This window comes from Tursiops truncatus, chromosome 11 (genome assembly GCF_011762595.2).
Source record: "Tursiops truncatus isolate mTurTru1 chromosome 11, mTurTru1.mat.Y, whole genome shotgun sequence".
In the NCBI taxonomy this organism is placed as follows: domain Eukaryota; kingdom Metazoa; phylum Chordata; class Mammalia; order Artiodactyla; family Delphinidae; genus Tursiops; species Tursiops truncatus.
In genome coordinates this window covers 4,638,557-4,661,973 of record NC_047044.1, presented here as the reverse complement: position 1 = coordinate 4,661,973, position 23,417 = coordinate 4,638,557, and the positions used below count along the sequence as shown (strand labels likewise).

The 23,417-nt window shown below is 56.9% G+C and overlaps 1 protein-coding gene and 1 long non-coding RNA gene across 3 annotated transcripts in view; both read right to left on the bottom strand.

The window, feature by feature from the left end:
- PHF21B (PHD finger protein 21B) overlaps positions 1–18,180 on the bottom strand; it is a 95,210-nt gene extending 77,030 nt beyond the window's left edge. The window contains exons 1-2 of one of the 2 annotated variants that reach the window (XM_033865864.2): positions 17,622–18,180; positions 16,697–16,762 (exon numbers count right to left, since the gene is read on the bottom strand). In XM_033865864.2, the coding sequence (XP_033721755.1) occupies positions 16,697–16,762; positions 17,622–17,675 (120 nt within the window). In that variant the 5' untranslated portion in view covers positions 17,676–18,180. The other variant, XM_073788080.1, reaches the window with a different exon arrangement.
- Positions 10,584–16,685, bottom strand: LOC141275803 (uncharacterized). Its single transcript, XR_012324146.1, has 3 exons — positions 15,071–16,685; positions 12,933–13,514; positions 10,584–12,272 (listed from the first exon to the last, which is right to left on the bottom strand). It is a non-coding gene; the product is annotated as an uncharacterized lncRNA (long non-coding RNA).
- Positions 18,181–23,417: the final 5,237 nt, after the last annotated feature.

The following is a 23,417-nucleotide window of genomic DNA, read 5'->3' as shown; positions in this document are numbered from 1 at the left end:
GCCACTTGAAGCTTACGTGGCATGGAAGGACAGTGCTGCCCTGCCTGCCGGGTCAGAGGGGACGCTCGCGAGGACAGTGGTGATGGGCGCAGAGCAACGCGAACAAGCTGCAGCCTGAGCTGGACTCTGAGCTGGGAGGGGAGCGGACAGCAGAAAGGGAAGGGAGCAGGCAGCGTGAGCACAGCCGAGCCAGCTCGAGGTCAGGACGGCAGGGCTCCTCCAACCGCGGCTGCAGGCCTCCTCCTCTAGCGCAGCCCAGGGGAAGGGAAAGCTCTGCGGTCGAAGACCTGGCTGGGGGCCTGGAGCTGGTGACGTGGGAAAGTTACTTGGCCTCGCAGGGCCTCAGTTTCTTCATCTGCAAAGTGGGGATGAGAGGGCCTCCTGCAGTCAAGCAGATGCTTCCAGAATCCAGGTGCTGCCCCTCACTCGCTGTGGGCCTTGGGCAGGTCACCTTATCTCTCTTTCAGTTTCCTCATCTGTCAAATGGGCAGATTCACAGCCTAATGCTTCCCAGCAAGAACTGAGCGCCACCACCCCTACCGGCAGCTTCACCCCAGAGGCTGGTACCGGAGCCCCCGTGACAACTGGGTGCAGCTGCTGTCGGCCTGCTCGCTCCCCCTCCCTCATTTCCTCCCTCCCTCCCTCCCTCTGCCCCCATCTCCCTCTCACTCTTGTTCTCAGAGGCTGTGTCTCGTACACATCCAAGTCCCTGACATCTGCCACAGGGCGGGACCTAGAGAATTAGGAGAGGTGGATTGAGCGGGGTGGGGGTAGGGGTAAAAGGACACACAAGCACCTACACGGGGTAAAGCAGACTTTGACTGATGACACCAATATTGATAGTAACGATGACCCCAGGCCACCTCCTCCTCTTTCTCTCTCAGGCCACGGTCACCTGGCGCCGAGGACACGATGGTCACTCACTGGCTGAATGACCAACTGAATGACCAACGATGGTCTTTCAACAAATGCTTCCGCAGGTCCACACTGAAGCAGCTCATTAAAGAGTGGCCCAGGGGGAAAGGATTCCTTTACAAACCACACACGGCCAGTCCCCCAGGGGCCAGGCCATTGGCCAGCTCCTGCAGTGTGCCCAGAGCCAGCAGGACAGGAGAGGCCTCGGGGGGGCCCTACCTCACGCAGCTCCCACTCTCTAGTAATCACTGGAGCAGCAGCATCGGGGCGGGGGGGGGGCGGTACTGGAGGCAAAGAACAGGGGCCCAGGGCAGTGGGTGTCAGGGAGGCACTGCCTAAAGGACGACAGTTGAACCCTGACCTGTTGGCAGGATCTGGGAGCCAGGAGAGCACACGTGCGCGCGGCCCGGGGCACAGGGCAGAAGAGGTCTCTACGGCCAAGACGGCAGAGGCAGAGGCAGGACGTGGACCCACCTGTGTCCACTGGGAGGCAACTCCCACAGCTCATCCTGAGTCTTGCCTGGACTCCAGGACCTTTCAGGGAAATGGGATGCACATGTGCAAAGGAGCCACTTGGGCAGGCGACTTGCTGGGCAACCAGCTACACAGTTTGGCGGGATGACATCCCGCCCTTTCTCACGTGACCCTTGGGGCCCTTGCTCATCCTGTGGGCCCCACACCCAGCCCTCCGAGCCCACAGGCCGGACTTCCCCTTGTGTTTTTTCATCTCACCCTCACAATTACCCTCTGAGGAAGATGGTAAAGTGTTAGCCCATTTTACAGATGCAGAAACTGACTCAGAAAGATCAAAGCTTCTCCATCAGCCCTGGGGATGTGGCAGGGATTTGGCATCCTCACCCTCAGTGCAACAGGGATCCCCCCAGTCCGCCACTCCCCGGGGTGCCAAGGGCCACATGGCATCAGATGCGGGGAAGGGGGGCGTTGGTGAACCTCAGATGCCGTACACACGTGTGGCGTCCCTGGCTGGCAGCACGCTGGCCCTGCTGGGTGTTCTGTCTCGGTGGCAGCCGGTATGATACACAGTCGGTGCAGGGGCCGGGGACCCAGACCACCCTGGTTCGTGTCAGCCCAAGCTAAGCCCCTGGATGAGTAACTGCACCCCTCTGAGCCTCAGTTTCCTCCCCTGAAAAACGGGGGGCGGTGGAAATCCCCTGGCGGTCCAGTGTTTGGGACTCCGCGCTTCCACTGCAGGAGGGCCTGGGTTCGATCCCTGGTCGGGGAACTGGGATCCCGCAGGCTGTGCGGTGCGGCCCAAAAAAAAAAAAGTAAGAAAAATGAGGACGGCAGTACAGTTGTTGGAAGAAGTAAAGGCATATTCTCACCTGCCACAGCGGGGTGCAGGCTCCATCTTCCCACCCACAGAAGGTAATGCGTTCAGCAGACACAGCCAGCCCACTCCCGCAATGGGGCAGGTTGCCTTTGTTTCTCCATCTCGGCTCCTGGCTGTAGGGAAGGCGGCCCTGGCAGGGTCAGCAGGGCGCAGCCTCCACCTACTTGGACCCCCAACCATAACCTGAGGCAGGCGTGACTAGCTTCAACTGGTAGCTAGAGTGGGTTAAACAGTGTCCCCCCCAGAATTCACATCCACCCAAAACCTCAGAGTGTGACCTTATTTGGTAATTGGGTCTCTGCAGATATAATTAGTTGAGATCATACTGGATTGGGGGGCCCTAAATATAATGATTTGGGTCCTTGTAAGAAGAGAAGACACAGATTCAGAGGGAAGACGGCCACGTGAAGACAGAGGCAGAGACCAGGGTGGTGCGGCCGCGAGCCCAGCAGCGCCGGCGGCCCGCAGGAGCTGGAAGCGGCAGGAAGGATCCTCCCCTTGGCTCTGGAGGGAGCGCGGCCGTGCAGGCACCTTGATTTCAGGCTTCCGACCTCTAGACCAGGAAGGAGTAAGTGTAAGCTGCCCGGCACGTGGCGCTCTGTTACAGCAGCCGCAGGAGCCTCACACAGCAGACGAGAGGGAGTTAAGACTCAGGGAAGGGAAGTACCGGCCGAGGTCCCTGGGCTCAGGAGCAGCCAGGCCGGAAGGTCCCCCCAGCCCAGTGCCCCAGCCCCGCTCCTGTGCTGCCCTCCCCCATGTCCACTTCATCTAGAACGCTGCCCACCCCCACTTACAGGCTTGCTGATTACGATGAAAGATTTGCAAATGTCCCTACTTCCGCCGTATCCAAATTACTGTCAAAACAGGAAAGAAGTCCAGATAAAAATACCCAAACCCAGGGTGCGCTGGAGAGAGATTCAGCATGTCCACAAGGCAGCCTGCGACACCGGCATCCAAGCTGGGCGGCCGCCCACCCTCCAGGCTGCGGCCACCGTCCCTCCTGCCGGCCTGCAAGGTCCCCTGCTCCTGGCACCCTGTTTGCCTTTTTCATCAACTAAACAAAGCAGAAGGGATGCAAGCCCAGCCATGAAAAATCGGGTCAGTACATTCCTCCCTCCAGTCACCAAAGAAAGTCAGAGTGGGGGGAGCGGGGGGGGGGGGGGGGGGATAAATTACCGTGCCCGAGTCCAGCTGCACCGGACGTAATAAACTGTGTTGCTAAGATACAAGTGCCGAAGAAGTTCATTAAAGGACACTTTAAACCAAGCTGCCAGACTCTTCTCCCTTTAAAGCCTGCTTATTTGGTACCGTCCCTCGTGTTTATAATTAGATCCGCGATATGAGAGCGCAGCCCCCATTCAAGCCCACTCAGCAGGCTCATTAATAAAGTAACTTCAACAAGCCACCGCCTTGGGCCCGGGCTGGGGGCGGGACTGTTTTATTTACAGAAATATATTTGAGCGCCACTTCTTTATCTAAATGAGAGATGAAGGCTCTTGAAGAAACTCAGCGGCCCTCTAGTCGCAGCATCATCGACCGTTCCCCCCATAACAGCGCTGGGGGCTCCAGGGCGGCGGGCTCGCTGGACCTCAGGGCTCACGATCTGACTCCAACTCGCCCCATAGCTCTGAATGTAGGTACCACGCGGGATGGTGAGCGGGGGACACGGAGGCAGGGAATTACCAGATCACGGCCAGCCTGACGGAGCCGGACGAGGGGACTCGGAAGGGCGACCAGAGGATGCAGGTTCGGTCTGGGCTGCGGAGTGTCCTTTGGGCCAATGCGTCTAGAAAAGGCCGTAACGTACCACCCACATCTAAACTGCAGATTTCTCAGAAGCATGGGTTTCTGGCTCCTCTTGAAAAAAATCAAAAAAGCAGGCTGCCTGGTGCCCACGCCAAGTGATGGCAGGGGTGGCGCTAGCCTGGCTGCCCCCACCCCTGCCCCCGACCCCGTCCCCTCATACCGCAGGGCATGACTCCCCAGCAGGCCCAGCCCTCATTAGGACCGCTCTCCGGCCCGCCCGCAGCGCCAGAGTCTGTGATCCTGAGAGGGTCAGAGCATCTCAGGTTGGGACTGGTCAGGGATGGAACCCTGATGAGCCTGGGCGTTTCTGAACCACAGAACCTCAGCACAGGGCCAGCCAGCCGGGCCTCCCATCCAGCTGGCGTTGGTGCCGCTGCCCCTTTGCTATGAGGTGCTGCCTTGGCGGTCAAAGGTCTCAGAACAACCAATTCTAGCCCCAGGCAGATCCCTCTGTAAGGGAATTCCGCCAGACCTGGAGCTGAAACTGGCCTTCTAGTACCTTCCAGCTTCTAGTCAAAATTCTGCCCCGAGAAAGGGCCGCTTTCGCTTCTTCATCACGGCCAGTCGGTGATTTAAAGGTGGGGGTCAGCCGTGCTGGACAGACCAGTCGCCGCCCTGTTCCATCAGCTCTCTGACCTCCCCCCCTCACACTCACCTGTCACTCACTCTCCCGGCCGCACTGGCCGCCGTGGGAAACGCCAGGCAAGACCCATCTCAGGGCCTTTGCACGAGCTGTTCCTTCTACCTGGGACACTCTTCCTGCAGAGAGCCGCAGGGCTCACTCCTCCAGCTACTCCTGCAGGCCTTGGCTCCAAGGCCCGAGGCCCCTCTCGAACACACTATTGAAAATAGCCGCCTGCCCCCAGCCCCGCGCGCCTCGCCCGCTCTACCTCCGCCAGAGCGCTGGTCACCCTTCCGCCAACTCCATAACTCATCTACGATGGTTTCTGCCTGTTGCCTGTTTCCCCTCTCGGACTGTGAGCATATCTCAAGGGCCTCTTCTGTCCACTGCTGTGTCCCCAGTGCCCAGTACAGACTGGGCGCCCAGTGGCATGTGCCAAACGTCCCAACTCGGTACCGAGCTGTGGCTGCCACCCTCACCACCCAAGCGCTCACTTCTGCACACGCTGGTGGGCACGCCCCGGAGGAAACACAAAGGAGCACGAGACACAGGGGCTCTGCCACCCTGTCCCCTTCCAGCCCCGGACGCCGCACCCCCCTGGCCTCCCAGGCCCCAGATCCTGCTCTAAGACCCAGCCGGGCACTCTTTGCCACGTGCCCACTTCCCAGCGCCTGCAGCCATAACAGCGTCCAGGGCCCCTCTGACCTCTGTCCACAACAACACGGCTGACTGTTTTGTCACCTCTCGTCGAGCCAGGACAGGCCCTTGGAGGAAGCTTCCTGAGCCCGTGTCCCCTTGGCAGTGACAGCTGGGAGAAGGACGCTGGTGCTGAAGGTACAGAAAACCCTGCACTCAGTGGGGCCGTAGCTTAAGGAATAAAGCGGCGTTCACCTGGGGTGCGTTCGTCACCACTGAGACGCATTAATCACGGAGAAGAGTTAGCGCCACCGGTTGTAAGGAACGCGGCTTGTCACCTGCTAACCTGCATCTCGCAGGAAATTCTGGATCACAGTCTCTAATGTGTATATATTTTTAATTGCATTTTCAAGTTCATTTACATGTGCAGATTCGCTTTCTGCCTGAGTTACATCGAAAAGAAACACATCCCTCTCCCTTCCTCTCTCTGCCTGCCCCATCCCTGTCTTGTTCTCTTTCCTGGGGCAAAAAGCTTCTCCCCAAACTGATGACGGTGTCCCCCAGGGAGGCCCCAACAGCCAACCCCCCATCTGCCATTTCAAGTAACTTTCTGCTGCCTCCACCCAAGAGATCAAAAGGCAGCCATTATTCCCCCTAAAGAGGGACCCCCCCCCAAATTAGTGTTTTTTATCACCTTTTCTACTTTGGAGGGTGACTTTGCAGAATCTGATAGACGCTTCCCTGTTTGTGAACGTGTAGGTTACGGCCTCGGCCATACACACGTCCACAACCAGTCTCCACCCCCCAGTGCAGACGCGCGTGCAGGCGGTCTGGGCGGCAAGCAGGCTCGGCAGGTACTCATCTTCCTGCAATGTACCTGCACCTAGAGGTCGACAGTCAATTTGATGCAGTAAGTTTCATGAAACGGACAGTTCCAGAATGCACCATGTCCTGCCAACCGGAAGCCAGCTGCTCTGAAAGTACGACCACCTTCTGAAAACCACCGTGTTGTGCCCCCAGCGGCCCTACTGTCAGCACGAGAACATCGTGTGTGGGACCCCAGCATGTCTCAAACAGCGGCCACCCTCGTGGGCAAGGCGCTTCTGAAACAAAACACCAGCGAACAGAACTTAATGGCTTAAAGGAAAACCACGGGCTTCTCGTGTGGCTGTGCCGCGGTCAGGAAGACTGGAGCCCTGGGACCCCCGGGGCCCCCGGGTGTCATCACCACCTCTACTCAGGGCCGTAGTTCCAGTTGCAAAAAGGGGGCTTGGGGAGGCGCCCCGCAAAGGCCCCCCCGGCCTTGCACATCCTATGTTTTACGCCGTCAGACCAAGTCTCGGGTCCAAAGACCAAATCCCAAATTTAGGGCCCAGTCCCAACTGCGGACACACCCGTCCGTGGAGACAAAGAAGCAACCCAGTGGTCTCTGTCCGAACAAAAAGCTACAGTTGCCCGTCTACTTCTCCACGGCAAAAGCATCTCTGGGGCACAGCCAGATCGCTGCTTCTCGTATGATTGTTAATAAACTATGCTGATAACAGCTCCCCTATTACTCAGCTGCCCCGCTGCAGGCCAGCCAGGAATTACACCTGGCACTCGAGACACGCGTCCTCATTGACCCTTGGGACAACCCTGCTTCGGAAGTAGCACTGTCCCCACTTTGAGACAAGGACCCACACAACCTGACCTTATCTTACCTGGGGGCTAAGGACCGCTCAACCTTGAACTAAAAAAGAAAAAAAAAATCCCCCATGGATGTACTTCCTTCTGCTGCACTTTAACAAGACCAACACAGGTGCCTAGCCAAAAAAAAAAAAAGCAAAGCGCAGCCCATCTGAGGCTTCAGGGACGCCCGCTGGTGGCAGTCAGAGGTCATCACCAGAAGAAGCTGCATCAGCACTTCTCATCACACGCTCGGAAACTACTACCAAACAATAAGTAAGGACCCAAAGGGGGAAAAAACTTAAGGAAGCGTGTTCGTTCCTTTGGAGAATACAGGCCGTTTCCAAATGAGAAAGATGCCTCCACCTTAAAGTAGAAAACAACAACAACAGTGATAACAGGAAATACTGAAGTAGGCAAGCCAGAGAGCTGCACAGGCCACAGCAGGGATGACAAAGCAGGGGGTGGAGGAGTATCTGCTTCGGGGTCAAGTCCAAACCTCCCGCCTGCCGCCGGCTCAGCTTCTGCACTGCCGAGACCCCTCACTTCACCCAGCCTGCCCCACGCTCCCCAGCCCGGTGCCAGAGGCAGAGACCGGATGCAGACCCAGGCCCCCTCCCAAGTTCCACGACCTTGCACTTCAGGGTAAAATTCCCACTCGTTATCACAAACGGCTGCTAGCCTGCTGGTGGCTCTCTCTGACGTACCATCTCCATTTCCTTCGACTGGAACACATGCCCTGGAGTTACGTGACACACCAAACTTTTCATACGCAGGGCACAGTGCTGTCATGTCTCCGCCACATGCTCCAGCGTAGGCGCTAAGACAGTGAGGCCACGAGGGCCCAGAACTGGACTGCAGCTCCTTCCCTTGCCAGCTGTGTGAGGACAAGAAGCCACTCAACCTCTCTGGGCTTCAGCCGTCCCCTGGGCCTTCCCTAAAGGGCTGTGTGAACAGTGACCGACTTGGTCCCTGGAGAGCTAGAAGGGGCCTGGCCCAGGGTCAGCATCAGATGGGAAAGCTGTGACTTGTGACGCCTGCACCCCACCTGCTGAGGGCTCACCATGGCCCGAGGGTCACGTCTCACCTCATTTCATCCCGCCAGCGCCACGTGCGTGTCGTCTCCCGAGCACCCCACACGCCAGCACTCAGCTGTCTCACGGGCGCTGCACTGTTGCCCCATTTTACGGCCTTCGAAGAGCGGAGCGGGGTTTACAACTCCAGTCTACCCAGTTGTAAAGCCGGTGCTTAACCTCTCTCTTACGTGCTTCTCGGAGACAAAAGTGAAAAGCCTTCTTAGCGGGACTCTTCTGCAAGTGAAGTCAAACCCAGAGTCCTATTTCCTGAAAAGCTGTAAATTCCAACAGTGTGGAGAAGGTGAACAGCAGCTGCACCCTCCTCCAGAAAACCGCCTCTGCCCCCAAAGCCCTCCCGTGTCTGCGCCAAGGGCCTTGGAGGGCGAGCCAACACACACCCCGCAAAGGGGCCTCCTCAAGCCCTCCGTGCGTGACCAGGGTGTGCCCGGGACGCTGCCCCGCGGGCAGGGCCCCCCACGTGCTCAGGCCCCGAGCCGGGCTCTCTGGCGGACCGGACAGCAGCCACGTTCAGGCATCAGCTCGCGCAAGTGGAGCAGAAACGGCGGCAAGCCCGCGATTCGGTCCTAAAAAGACAAAGGCGTTGGAGGAAAAACTTGCTAAATCACAGGGCTAATCATCACAGCCAGCAGCTCTAATGAGGCATCATGGGATTTCCAAAGTTATTATCAGAGTCATTGCCTTGAAAAAATTCAAAGTTGATTGAAATCAACTGTACAGTTCCGACAGCAGGTGTTTTAAGAGGCTAACGTGTCAGAGCCAACTCCTTGGACTGGCAGAGAAGGCGGCGCAGTCACCGTCAACCTCTACCAGGAGGGACGAACACCATACGCCCCAAAGAGGGACCAGCAACAGTGCAAAGGCTCCAGCCCCCCAGGTGCAGGGCAGGGCGTGGCAGGAGTGTCCTGGGGTCACTGATGCAGCCAACACAGTTCTCTTCAAATCAACCCCTTTGCTCTGCTCGGGAGTTTAGATGCACTTTCTCATCTTTGATCTGATTTCATCACAATAACCCGGTGGGGTAGTTTTTACACCTACTACACCCACTTTACAGAGAGGAAACAGAGCTCAAGGAAGCAAAATGACTCGCTCGAGGCCACACAGCCGGAGGCAAAGAGCTGGGATAGGAACCCTGGTGTCCTGACTGTCGGGCCTCTGCTCTTCCAGCTACGCTTTGTCAGACCCTAGAGGCAGGGGGCCAGCTAGAGGCCAGGCAGGGACTGAAACAGAGGGCACCCTCTCCGGGGTCCCAAGCCGTCTGACCTTGGGAAGCTGCCCTTCTCTCACCTGCCCCGCCTGACCCAAGCCGTGAGATGATCACGACAATCAAATAAAAAGACGCGATGGAACAGACCCACCGAAGAATACCAGTGCTGCAGAGAGCAGGGCACTGGGTGTGCAATGTCTCTGCTTCCCCACAGGTGCAAATGTCACCTCCTGAGAGCAATCCCATGCACCTCATCACAGCACATCACCCCGTCTGCTGCGGGCTGAGCCCCCGAGCTAAACCTCTCCTGCAGAGAGCTCACGGGAGGGGTAACGGTGGATACGCCACCCTCCCCAACTACATGTGAAACTTTCTGCAAGCAGAGACCAAGCGAAACCACCTCGCAAGGGTAAAGCCTTATAACATGCGATGCCGCGATTACTAACAACAGCACATCACCCACCGTCACCCCCGCATCCTCCGCCAGGCAGGAGCCCATCATTAAACGTTTGTGGAATTAAACTGCGTTGGTCCCAAGAGATGTCCGGAACACAATGTCGAGGGTCAAAAGCAAGTTTAGGCATAGCGTGCTTAGTAGCGTATCCACTAAGCACGTTTATCCATGTTACAGACGCCGCGTGCGCACAGAGCACATCCTACGATCACACCTCAGAGCCAGCGCTGCTCTCGTCCACGCGTAGGACGGGGCAGAAGAGGGGTCACGCTTTATGACTCTCACATCTGCGCTGCGAATTTTCCCCCAAAGAGCAGGTGTTGCTTTCACAATAAAAACTTGGTTAAAAGTCGAATTCTTCCTCAGCTCCTAATGTTACAGAAATAATAGCAAGAATCACCGCCTTCCTCAGCAAGGTTTTACTTTAGCAGGGGCGTGGTAATTATTTGTCTTATTTCAACAAATCCTTCCTCTCATTTTAGTAATATAATCCTGGACAAACTGCCAACTGACGTCATATGCACTGCATAGACTTCACGCGTATTTACCGGCACAAATCAATACACAGTTGACCCCTGAACAACGTGGGTTTCAACTGCGCGGGTCCACTTCTATGCGGGTCCACTTACACACAGATCTTCTCAGCAGTGCGTACTGCAGTCCTATGTGATCCACGGGTGGTTGAATCCACGGATACGGAGGCCCTGCCTTACATGTAGGACCAACTATATACACAGCGTCTGTGCAGAAGGTCGCCACCTCTGACCCCCGCGTTGCTCAAGGGTCAACTGTAATTACTATTTGTTATCATACACTCTATAAACAGTAAAAAAAAATCCAAAGTCAACAATAAAAATATAACCTATACATGTAAATGTTATATACACACACACATTTTTTTCCCTTAAACCAACCGCGCAGAGATGCCCACTGAGTCATCTTCTAGAGGGTTCCAGAAGTGTCCCCCCACTAACTTCTCAGCCTTAAGAAGCTCTGGTGAAGGCAGGAGGGGGAGGGTCCGCACAAGTCCCTGCCCTCACGGCCTGTTATGTGCCGGTCACCCAGGGTCCAGCAGCCTCCTCTCCTCTCCCACGTCACACGTGGGTGTCACCACCCCTGCAAGAGCCTCCTACTCAGGTGACAGGCATCAGGGAGCTCACATGGCCGGGCCAAGCTGGGAGTGGGTTCAGGCCTCCTTCACGCTTCCCCCTTCTAATCTCCCCTCACCACCAGAGCCCTGAAAGCCCCCGGCCATTTCCCAGCCCTGGCACAAAACCCAGGCCCTTCACCTGGCATTCGGCGCCTTCCTGGCTCCGGCCCCAGCCTGCCTTCTCTGCTGTCTGTCTGTCTCTCTCCCATGGTTCAACTGCCAGAAACTCGCCAGCACCTGCAGGTTTCCTCAGGCCATCAGCCCTCAGCTGGGCCACCGGCTCCTCCTGTCCACGACCCCAGGTGCCCTTGGGGACCCCCCTCCCCCAGGAAGCTGTCTTCTATCCCCAAGGGCCACAAGGCGTGGTTTTCGCAGAACTTTTCTGGAATTTCCTTGACACGTGGTTACCTACACCTCACTCTCCTGTGAGGTTTCCGAGACCAGGGAGCTTCCAGTCTTATCCATCTCTGCCTGCTCGTTCCAAACATATGATTTTAAGACTGTTCACTGCAGGCCTAAAAAGGACGGCTCCCAGGGACTCCAGTTGGGCCCCGCTGCTCACCACCACCGATCGCACACCTATCTTCTCACGGTCACCTGCTTGTTCACCCCATAAGCATCCAGCCCGACAGGGCACTGCTCTCGGATCCCAGGGGGAGGGGCGGAGCAGCGCGGCCCCTGCTCCTCAGGGAGCTTACGGTCCAGCAGAGACGTCGGACGTTCAGGAAAAGATGAGGACGGATGACGGTCAGCTGCCTCCAGGACAGGAAGATGCTTGCGGTACCCGAGGCCCTGCTGGGTAACAGCCAAGGAGCCGCACTGCTGGGGGCCGAGCAGGGGGGGAAGGGTCAGCCCCCGCAGAGAGCAGCGGGGAAACCACTGGAAGGTCTCAAGCAAGGGAGCGCCGTGATCCTGTTCAAGTTTTAAGACACTTACTCTGGTGGAGGATGAACCAGAGGGGGCATGAGGAAACGCAGTACACTGTTCACAGGAGCCTGAAGGTGGAAACCAGCCCAGTGCCCACCAGCTGGTGAACGGATGCAAAACGCCGTCTCCCATACAATGGACTATTACTCAGACATAAGAAAGAATCGAGTACTGACACGCGCTGCAACTTGGAAGAACCCTGAAACATTACGCTCAGTGAAAGAAGCGCGTCATGTAAGACCACACGTTATATAACTCCATTCACATAAAAGTCCAGAATGAGTAACTCTATAGCGATAAAAAATAGATTTATAAAGACAGAGAGTAGCTTAGCGGTTGCTTAGGGCCTGGGGGTGGGGTGTGCAGCGGGGATGACACCCAAAGGGTTTCTTTCTGAGATGATGAAAATGTTCTAAAATCGATGGTGGTGATCGGCTGCAAGTATCTGTGAACGTACAAAACAATACTTAACTGTAAACTTTAAATGGCTGAATTATGTGATATGTGAATTATATTTCAATAAAGCTTTTTTTTTTTAAGTGGATGCAGTGTGGAGGCTACTGTAATCTTCCAGCTAAGAGATGATGCGGGAGGGACCAGAGGGGTGGACAGATGGAGGGGAAGAGGGGCCCCAGGAATATGGCTCAGATCAAAGTGTGGGTCTGGGAGACTCTGGCTGTGGGAGGGGGAGTCAGGGGTCAAGGCCAAGCAGGTGGCAGCAGGCAAAGCCAGGACTAGGCCCCTGCTGTCTCAACCCCATGCTCTTTTCCAGAATATGAAAGGCGGAGCTTGGAGAGACAGCATTAGTTTTCTCTTTCACATGTAATGGTGCTAGTTTAAGAATGCGATCTTGAACTCTAGGTCAGGAAGATTAAAATTTGGCCTCCTGGATGAGAGCAGACTCGGGGGGCAGAGCTTGGACAATGGCGCATCCTTTTACTGAAGGACTGAAAACAACTGGGGAGCTTTCACAATAAACCCACCCTGCAATTTTGTTTGGTGGACGCTTCCACTGTAGAACCCCTCTGGTGTCCAAGGTACAATAGCTAGTGAATCACTGTGAAGATGTGATTCAGCGCCTGGGCGAATGCCACATACGTGATACCTTTCAAGAAGACATTTTTATTGCTGCACTTGAGGACATCCCCTCGGAATCCGGAGTCCATCAAGTCGACGGATGGAGCGGCACACAAGGCCCCAAGTTCGCTGGGGCGGAGGCCGGCGCTCTCTCTGCCACGCCAGCTCGGACTGCAGTTGAGACAGGAGGCTCCTCTCACGCTCTGTGGGGAAGCTGGACTTGCGTGAAGTTCAGGTCTGAAGATGCCTGCTTCCCGTGGCATCTACATGTTGTGCCGAGAACTCCAAAGAGGGAGGAAAAAAACACAAACCCTCCAGGATTTATGACGGGTCTGTTATTTACACGGATGTGCTTGTTGCTTGACAATTTAGATGAAAATGTTACTGCCTCTCTGCATGTGCTGCAAATTCACGGCATAAAACCACTGGAGCAACTAATGAAGTCTTCACACATCATATCTTGTTAAAGACACGGACGGGGTCCATCTTCCACCGGAATCACAACCCAGTGGTGAGGGGCCGCCACACCTGGGAATGCAGCCTGGCCAAAGTGGGCTGGCCCACAACTCAGATCCGACCACCTGCCCCACAGCTCTCTTCATTATTTTTTCTTTAAGGAAAAAATATGAACTCTGTTTTCAAGTAGCGCGGTCCTATGGAAGCTGGTTTCTTGTTTATCCCCTAGTCCACCAATGGTGGGAGAAACGCTGGACACTTACACAGACTTTGTATCTCTCTACTTCTGACCAACAAACAACCCATCTTCTTCTAGGAGTCCTTGATAAACATCTTTAAGCACCTGTCCATGTTTCTAGAAGTAACTAAGTAAAGTCCAGTGCCAAGGGCATGAATGGGAAATTGGTGGCTAGGCACCAAAAGGTATCACTCGCCGCTACTGTACCTCTCACAAATGTGGATAATGGGGTCATCTGTCCGTTTTACTATCAAGCTCATCCTCCTCGTGTACACCTTTAATTGAAACGTAACCTTTCTACCCCATATTCCAAGCGGGAGCAGGACAAAAAAACCACATCTCCCGAGAGGAAGATGGTGTGAGCTCTTCCCCAAGCACATCACTAAAGGGACACTACCTTTACTCTTCTGTTGCGTTAAAAGCAAACTCTGAAACACCGGCTTTTTAATCCCTGATCCGGCATTTCCGCTCCTCCTGGGCAGGCGCTGGGGTGACTAAGCAGAGCCTGCTTCTCCTCTTCGAAGCCCTGGGTACAGCCCCAATCACCGCCAAGGGCTCATGCATCGACCTTTCCCCAGCCAAGCTGCCAATCTCCACCAAACTCTCCCAAGGAGAGAAAGACAGTAAATGTTAAGTCTGCCCAACTCATTTCGTAGGTGACCTCTGAAGGATTTCACCGCGGAGCGTGGGAGAGACAAGGCAGCTTTATTAACATGCTACACCACAGCCCCAGGCCCTCCCTCCCTCTTTTATGAGCCCTTGCTATATAAAATGCCACAAAGGAAAAAGGAAAAACAACACACTTACAGTTACAAACACAAGTCCCAATGGCCAGGACAAACGCCGGATACTTACCGGATGTTATTTTTAGTCATTTAAAAGAGAAATATTTTTAAAAGGCCAGAAAACAAAAGTTTCTGTTTTTTTTCTTTCTTTCTTTTTAAACACACACTCACACACACACAAAAAGATGGAGGTACATGCCGTTCACAAGCATCCTTCTCCGAGTTCAATTTTAAAGGGAAAGGCAGCCTGGAGTAGGACAGTTCCTTCGCCGGGCGGCACCGCAACCTTCAAACATGATTTTCAAATGTTTCTCTGTGCCTCGTCTAAATTCAAGCATGACAGATAATAAATCGCCACTCATTTACTATCATCATAAAAATTTAAACAGCCTTGAAATAGTTGGCTACAATACAGAAATGATCAAACCTAAGCTCCGAAAAGCCACTCCAAACAGTAAAACTGCTGCCATGCAGAAGCGCACATAAAGAGACATTGTTGCGATAAAAGCTGCCGGATTACTGGATTTTCTCTCTCTCTCTTTTAAATCTTCTACTCCGAGCATAAGAGTCAACAACTTGCCGTTTTACCCAGTGGAAAAAAGGCTTAGTAACCCTCGGCTATCACACTGTACCAGATTTGGTGGTGGATTTTTTTTTTTAAAGAAAGTATTTGATTTGATTCCATACCGTGATTAAACATCTTTGTGCTCAGCGGAGAAGGGTCTTCCAACCCCTCCCCCTCCAAAAATGGCATCAAAGCAATCAAAATGGTAATGCCGGGCCTGGGTCCCCTCCCCCCGCGAACTCCCCGACTTCGCCGGGGCCGCGCGCCGCCCCCCCACCCTCCGGCGGGAATGGAAGCTTCCACTCCTGAGCGGGGGCGCGGGCCGGGCGGGCGGGCGCGCGCGGCCGGGGAGGGGGGCCGCGGCACCGCCAGAAAGGGGTTAATGCATTCGTCCCAACCCTCCCGTCCAGCCGGGCGCCCCCGACCAGGCGCGGACCCGCGGGAACAGCCATCTTTCTTTCCGCAACCCCCGGCCCCCTCCTCTCCCGCACGCCCCCTCCCACCACTTTTCAACTTTAAAGACTCGAAATGAACACTCGGCCTCCGAGTTCTCCCCCGCCAGTCTCGTCCACGTCTCTCCCCGCACCGCCAATCCCTCCGGGGAGGGGGCTTCTGCACGGGCCGCCCCCGCCGGGAGTTGAGGGAGGAAGAAGGGGGCCAGCTCAGCGGCCGGTGGGGGGGCGGGGGCCAGCGCGGGCCAAGTTTGATGCTGACGGCGGCGGCCGGCATTCCGAAGGAAGCGCGATCGATGGCCCGGGGGCGCGGCGGGGCGGGGGCGGGCCCGCGGGGCGGGCGGAGGAAGGGGAGGGGGCAGCGGGGAGGGCGCCGGCGCCCCCGCCCCCGCCAGCCTCGGAGCCCCGAGAGCGCCATTGGCTGTGCCGCTCAAAGTTCTCGGCTCGGGGCGGCTCGGGGAAGGGGCGGGAGTGCGTGTGCCGGCAGGGAGCGCAGGGGGAGGGGCGGAGGGGGAGGGGAGCGAGCGGCGGGGAGGGAGGGGGCGGGGGCGCGCGGCCGGCCGCGCTCCGGCGGCGGCATCTGTTCGTGGTGCTGAAACCCCTACCGCTGAGCTCAGCGCAACTAAGTCACAATGGACAACTTTTCCTCGCCGAGGGGCCGGGAGGGGTCGGCGGCCGCGCCCCCCATCGCAATGAGCTTCTTGCGTGTCCCAGTCTACACCTGATGCCCGGAGACCAAAGTTGGGGCAGAACTGGGGGGGTCCTGGGGGCGCCTTTCTTTTGTTCCCCGGGAGCTGGCGTCAGGTTCCAAGAATAAAAGTGATGCTGGAGAAGTGGAGGGGAGGGGGGCCCGGAGGAACGATTCTTTAAATAAGATTTGCAACGGAACCCAGAAATCGCTTCCAAGTAGTTTGGTGTCCAGGCCCGAATTACCGCCCCCTCTCCCCCCACCCTCACAACAGCGTGAGGCGGGGGACACTGAGCCGGGAGAATTTCCACATTCCAAAAACATGTCCACCAACTCAAAATGGACGCCGGGCTGCTCGCCGCCTTTTAAGTGCAGCTTCTCTCTTTCGGCCACCGCGGGAGCCGCGCTCTCCCCCCTCGGCCTCCAAGAATCCGGCTCTTTCTTTCCAGAAAAGGGGGTGCGGGTAACTTTGAGGGCTGGAGAGACTCCTTTGGGAGTCTGAGCGCGCGGCGCCGAGGCCGGCACTTTTCAGGGTGCTGCCAAAGTGCCCGGCGACCCCTCCTCCCCACCCCGGGCGGGAGGCGGGGGGCAGGCTCCAGCTCGCTTACTTGTTTGTCGCTGAGCGCGGCGATCCGCGGCTGCCTCTCGTGGAGCTGTTTCTTGAGGTCGCCGTTCTGCGGAAACACGGAGGAGCGGGCTCAGGCCGGCCGCCCCGGGCGTCAAGTGCGCCCGGAGCCCCGCGGGCCGCAGCCCCCGGCCCGGGCCGCCAGCCGCGCGCCCCAAGTTCCCCCGGCCGCGTCCCGCACGCGCGGCGGCCGGGCAGTGCCGCACGGGGCCGCTTACCTGTGGCTGCCGCCGCATCTGGGCAGCTCGCGGGGCGGGGCGGGGGCCGTGGCCACCCGGCGGCGCGGCCCGAGCCGTGCAAGTTTGCAGGCCGGGGTACGTGTGCGAGTGAGTGTGAGTGTGTGCCGGGGGAGGGGGGAGGAACAAAGAGCCAAGTAAACACGGCGAGTCCGTGTCGAGCAAAGCTCATAAATATTCAAGTCGCGTCCTAATCTCCCCAACACACACACGCGCACGCCGCAATACCGCTCGGGCTCCGGCCGCCACGCCGCTGCTCGCCCGAGCAACAATCGCCAAAACTACTTTTGCAAACTGTGCAGGATTGCACCGGGGGATGGGGGCCGGAGGGGGTCGGCGCACACACTCTCACACGCACCCCGGGCAGGCGCACCAAGGGGTCCCCTCCCGGGACCCCTGTCCTGCAGACCCTGCTCGAGAAAGAGAAGACTCCAGGCTCGGGTCCCAAGGGCCCTCGACCCCCAAACTGTGCAGGATTGTACGAAAGGAGGGGGCAGAGGGGAAGCCCAAAGGGGGGTCCGTTCATGTACATACTCCCCCCGCCCCTGGGGCAGGCTCAAGGAGGGGCCCCTCCGAGCCCCTCCAGCCCTGAAGACCCTGCGACGGGGAAGAGGACGCGGGTCTCCGGCGCCTGGAGCCCCGACCCCAGGCCCGCAGCCCCCGACCGCCTACCTGGTGGCGCGCGAGTTCCACGGCGAGCGCCTCGGGCCGGCTCTGCAGCTCCATCCCGGCAACTTGGGCAGCACTTTGCGCTCACTTTGGCCCCAGCTCCGGGGAAGTTGCGCGGCTCCGCGGGGGCTGGAGCGGACGGGGGCCGACCGGGTCTCCGAGGAGGGGGGGACACGAGCCCCCTCCCCAACGGCCAAAAGGGAGGCGGGTTCTGGCGAGGGGGAAGAAAGGCGGCCGGGCGCCGCGGCGCCGAGCCCGCGGCCGCCCCAACTCCTCAGGCTGCCCGGCAAGTTGCGCCGGGTCCCCAGGCTGCCGGCGCGGCCCGGCGCATGGCCCCCCGGCGCCGGGAGCCCCGCGAGCCCCGCGCAGCCTCGCGCGCGCGCGCCCCGCCGCCGCCGCCGCCCGCGAGAGCCGCCAGCCAGCAGGGACTATATTTCCTGCGGAGCGCGCGCCTGGATCTCGCTGGGCCTCGGCAAAGTTGTGCCGCGGCACGATGCTAATTCGGCAGTGCCCGGATGGAGCGGGCCGGGGCGGCGGGGGGCGGTGCCGGAGCCCGCCGCCCGCCCCGCCCCCGCCCCGCCCGCGCGTGCGCACTGCCGCCCCGCCGCGGCCCGGCGCCTGGAGCGCAGAACAAAAGTGGCGGCGCGGAGGGGCGCAAACTCCCGAGCCCGCGGCTTGGGGCGCCAGCCCCCGGACCGCTCGCGCCGGCCGCTCCTCCTCTTTTCTGCCCCCGCCCCCAGCCAAACCCGAGGAAAACCTTGGACGCCCAGCTTGAGGCCGGGGTTGGAGATACTTTCCAGTGGGAGGGGAAATGTCCACTTTTCCATTTCTGTTCTCCTCTGGCTCTCGCCGATCCCTCTTTCCCGCTGCTCCCTCTTTCTCTGTCTCCGTCCGCCTCCCTCCCCTACTGCCTCCAGTGCACTGGCGCTGCGACTTGGGAGATTAAATTACTCATGTCGCCAGATTCCGCCACCGCCTGATGGCCACCGTGTTATTTAAACAGTATGAAAATTGATCTCTTGACTGTTCCTTTAATGATTTTTTTTTACACTCACAATTAAACTCTCAACAGATGTCATTGAACTTTTTAAGACTTGTTAAAAATCGTAAACGTGCCCGGTCAATGTGACATTAAACAATTATAACTACAGCTGCCGAGATCGCATTTCAAAACTCCCAGTCCCGCAGCCAGGAGGTTAATGTCTCCGAGTCGATAAGCATCGTGGAGTTACCATCTTTACCAATTAACGTCGGAAAGCTTTGTGCCGTATCGGTAGCATCCTGGTATGTTTGAGAGATGCTGGGGAGAAATGGTGCAACCGTATTACTCAAAGTAAACGTTAAACGTTTACACCGATAAATCATTATAGCTTCGTATTCCTCTGCAGCACAAAAAATACCCAGGCACAGGCAGTTAACAAATGGCCCCTTTCAGCATGTGCCAACGAGCCGCCCCTTGCTTCTACTGTCAGCAGAAGTTGTTGGAATTTTTTTCAGGTCGGGACCCCAGTGTTGTTCTGACCTCCTATTCAGGACATTTGCCACAAGTGACTTGCTGTGTTTCTTGGGCCCCCCCGAACACCAGGGTCTTCTCCCCACCCCCAGCACCTAGCCTTTGGGAAACACTCAGTGAGGAATCACTGATTACTTTGTGAGCTTTGTTAAAAACTCAAAAAACTAATGCGTGTGCTAAGTGCTGTCATCGGTTTCGTCTAGCGCCAGCTGGGGAGAAGCAGGGCTCACCAAATGCAAAACAAAAAGTCTGACTCTGGCTCCTTCCACTCCAGGTTCAGCCCAGCTTGGATGGTGTCCCCTCTACTTAGCACTTGAGCTGGCCTGGACGCCAGCCAGGGAAAGTGGACTGCGCAGGGACCAGTGTTCCCAGGGCCAGAGGGAGAGTGCATGCGAGAGGGTTCCTATTGTAATCTCTGTAAATGTCACTGGCTTTTTAGTAAAATTTCATAATCATTTCATTGGCCATGTATGTAATTAAATCAACAGAGAGGATATTCAAGCTGTCCATGACCTACACAGCCTCAGGCAGACGCGGACTGGGGGGATGGTGCTGTTGGCAAGTTTCCGTCAATGATCCTCTTCTCTGTTGTTTTCAGTTACCTAATTCCTGAGCAAGTGACAAAGGCCTAGGGCTGGGTGCTCTCTGACAGTGAGGGAACTGGTTATGTGGAGAAAAAAGAAAACAAAAACAAAACCTACAAGGAGTCCTGTGCTGCTGCTTCAGACACACTTTTCCCTGAAAGCATCCTGCACGCCGGGACACCCTCCCTTGGCCCATGCTGTCCATCTGGAATGCCCTTTCTCTCAGAACCCGCTTTTTAAAATCCTCTTCATCCCCCAAGAGTCACTTCAAATGCCACCTTTGCTGGGAACTTCTTCTAATTTCTACACATCAATTCTTCACTCCTCCCTCTGAAGACTCGCCGTGAAGAGCTTACTTAGCAAGGGGGACATTCCGCCCCAGAGTAAAGGTAACTGCTTCCCCGCTGGAGCCTGAGCCGACTCTGGGTCTGGCTTGTGGGCAGAGCATAGTATACGGGTGTTGACGGAAGGCACAGGGCCCTGGAGTCAAGTAGGTGTTTACCTGATGGATAAGTGAGCGAGGGGATGAATGAATGAAGGCTGAAAGGAAGGTAGGTTCCATTTTTAGAAAGGTGAGCTGTTAATCATGGCCATAGACATGAGCCGTGTCTGCAATTCATCCCAGCGTCCACATTTCTCTTACTTGCATTGTGGTCAGGTGGACGGGGGCCTGGACTGGAGCCTGGATATCTGGGTTCGAGACTTGGGTCCACCTCTTGACAAGTTACTGAACATCTCCTAGCCTCCATTTCTTCGGATGTAAAATGGGAATTATCCACCCAACCACAGTTACCCCCAGACCCACTCGGTGCCTCCCGGCCCCAGACCTTGGCTGCTTGCTCAGTGGAGAGCCCCAATCACAGTCTCTGCCCACCCCCAGCTTAACTGGCCTCGAAGTGAGGGCCGCAGCACAGCCTCAGCCACGCTCCTGCCACAGGGGGAGCTGCAGTGGCTCCAGCACCGTGTCCAACCCTGTGGACCCTTGGGGCCCTGCTGCTCCCACCTGTTCTGGCTTCTGAGTGAAGCTCTACAGCTTGGGGTGGACCGACCAATGGGCTGAAAAACACAACTCAGAAGTCCAGGGAGCGAGTTACTTCATCATATGAACTTGGACCAACTAGAAACAGGATTCAGGAAGGAGCCAGCAAATCAACATCGCTCCGTCCCTAGCTGGTTAGAATGCTCTGGGGCCCAGTGGGCCCACCAGGAGGCCTGTTAAACGTCCCACAGAACCCAGCAAACAGCTGTCATTCGTGGGAAGTGGCGGATAGCCCAATAATCCGTCCCCGTGGTTCTTCTCTCCTTCTCTTTCCCTTACTCTTGCTGCCCTGGGATTGCACCTCAGAAACAGACTTTAAGCGCGATTTGCCCTCTGCTTTGGAAGGACCCGACTCAGAAGGGGAATAGCTGTAGCTCTCATAACGCAGCGCTCTGGGGAGGGTTAATGAGAGCCCGTCTACAAAAGCCCTTGGTCCACCAGAAAGAACCGAACATCTTCGTGAATATTCTCAGAATAAAGAATGAGTCTTCAGTTTCTTCCCCCTGGGAAAGATTCCTAAAAGGCCAAGGTGAATGTTGAAAAAGGACTTCACAAGCAGCTCAGGGAGGCAGGTGCAGATTCCTGGGGCTACCACAGACTCGGCACAGAGGAAGTGAGGGTCTGGGGGGGCTTGAGTGTCTGAACAGGCATAGGAGTGAGTTCTCAGGGAGGGTACAGATTTGACTTCCATCAGTGTTACTGTTGTAGGCACCATTTATTGAGAGCCTTTCCTCTGCCCTCTCTAGAAGGCATCCTGTATTTCATTTGATCCTATGAAGGTGAGTCCAGCTATGCCCACTTTACAGATAAGCACACTGAGGCTCAAAGTGGTTCAGTAACTTCCCTGAGCTGCAGATGGGGTATCCACACACGTCAGGTGCCTAGGACTGTCCCGTTTATGCCTATTGTTCTGGGTAATATTTAACAGTGCCCCCTTCTACTCTCAGATGTGTCCCTGCTTGGGTGATGAATTACAGGGTCCGCCAGCTGTAGGGATGGAGACAGGATTCACCCTCCAGTTTTCGTGACTCCGGGGACTGCTGTCTTCCCAATGCTCCACTTCATCTTACCCTGGCACAGTTCCCCTTGGTCCAGAGCAGTGGCTAGAGGTCAGGGACGGTGCTGTCTAGAGCCTGGGACGCTGGTGCAGAAGACTCAGGCCTCCCTCGCGTCGAGCCACAGAGCCAACAGCAGCATGACAGACTGTCACTCTGCTTCCTGCAAAGTGGGTGGCCAGACCCTGTCCAGTCACTTGCCTACCAGCTCAGAGGCTGCGCGATATCGTACCTGGGAGACACCTGCCGGACGCTGGCAGGCTCGGACCTGTGCCCCAGCTGCCCCGGTGCATCTCCTTGGAGGTTGCTGGGCAACTCCATTCAACACATGCCAGTGTGAGCTCAGCAGCCCCACAGGGCATCGGCCCCACCCATCAGTTCCTGGAGGCATCCTCTCCTCTCTCCAGCCCCATATCACACACACTTCTGCTCATTAGTTAAGATGAAGTTGCACTGGACCAGGGTGGGCCCTAAATCCAATGTGACTGGTGTCCTTATAAGTAGGGGAGCGGAGAGAGACACACAGGGAGAAGGCCCTGTGACGACGGAGACAGAGGGTGGCGTCTGTAAGCCGAGGAACGCCAAGGACTGTCGGAACCACAGGAAGCTGGAGGAGACTTGGGGAGGATTCTCCTCCAAAAGGAACCAGCCCTGCTGACGCCTTGATCTAGGACTTCTGGCCTCCAGACCGTGAACAAAAACATTTCTGTGGTTTTAAGCGCCCCCTCCCCAGTCGGTGGTACCTTGTTACAGTGGCCCCAGGAATCCCACACACAGTTTAGTTCCAAAGAGCAGGCACAGGCTCTACTCCAGGTCCCACTGCCCCGCGGCTCTCTGGCCTCTTGGGCGGCTTCTGGGACCCTCGCTCCTGCGTCTCCTCATTAGAAGACGGCGCGAGGGCTAGCAAGCACCCAGCACGGGGCCAGGTACGTTCTGATACACACTGACCAAAATTTCTCAGATTTTAATAGTCACCCGAAGCGTGTACCAAACATTCCTGACCTCTCCAGCGGGTCACCTCATTCCTCAATCATCAAACCTCGGTGTTTCCACAGCCAGATGCACTTCTACTCACCAGAAGTACAATGAGAGCAGTGAAGAGCCTCCTGTCAGCTCAGGGCAGGGTTTCCTGCCAAATAAGCATCACACTTGGTGGTGGAGGAAACTCAGGACGTTTGGGGCCTCAGAATTCCCCCCCGGGGGGCTGTGCACATGGACGGCTCGCCAGAAACGCGTCGATATCCCTTGTCAACTCGACGCCCCGGCCCTCGGAGGGTCTGCTTGACGCCACCAACGCAGCAGCTGCAGAGGCCTGGGAGGGCAGGAGTGATGGCCACCCCCCAGCGAGTGAGGAAACGCAGGCATAGAGGAGCTACCAGGACCTGCTCACGGTCACGGGGACACGACCTGGGGCGCCACGAATGCCCTGGACACACGTCCAGCACAGCACAGTCCCCACCCCTTGGACCCTCGCTGACGCACTGGAGGGAGGGCTGCCCATCCCCTCCTCCAGGCGCCAGACAGGACCCACTCGGCCTGCAGTGTTCAAGGCCTCTGCTCTGAACGCAGACTTATAGATATATTTTTTCCTAAAAGTGCTGTTTTCCA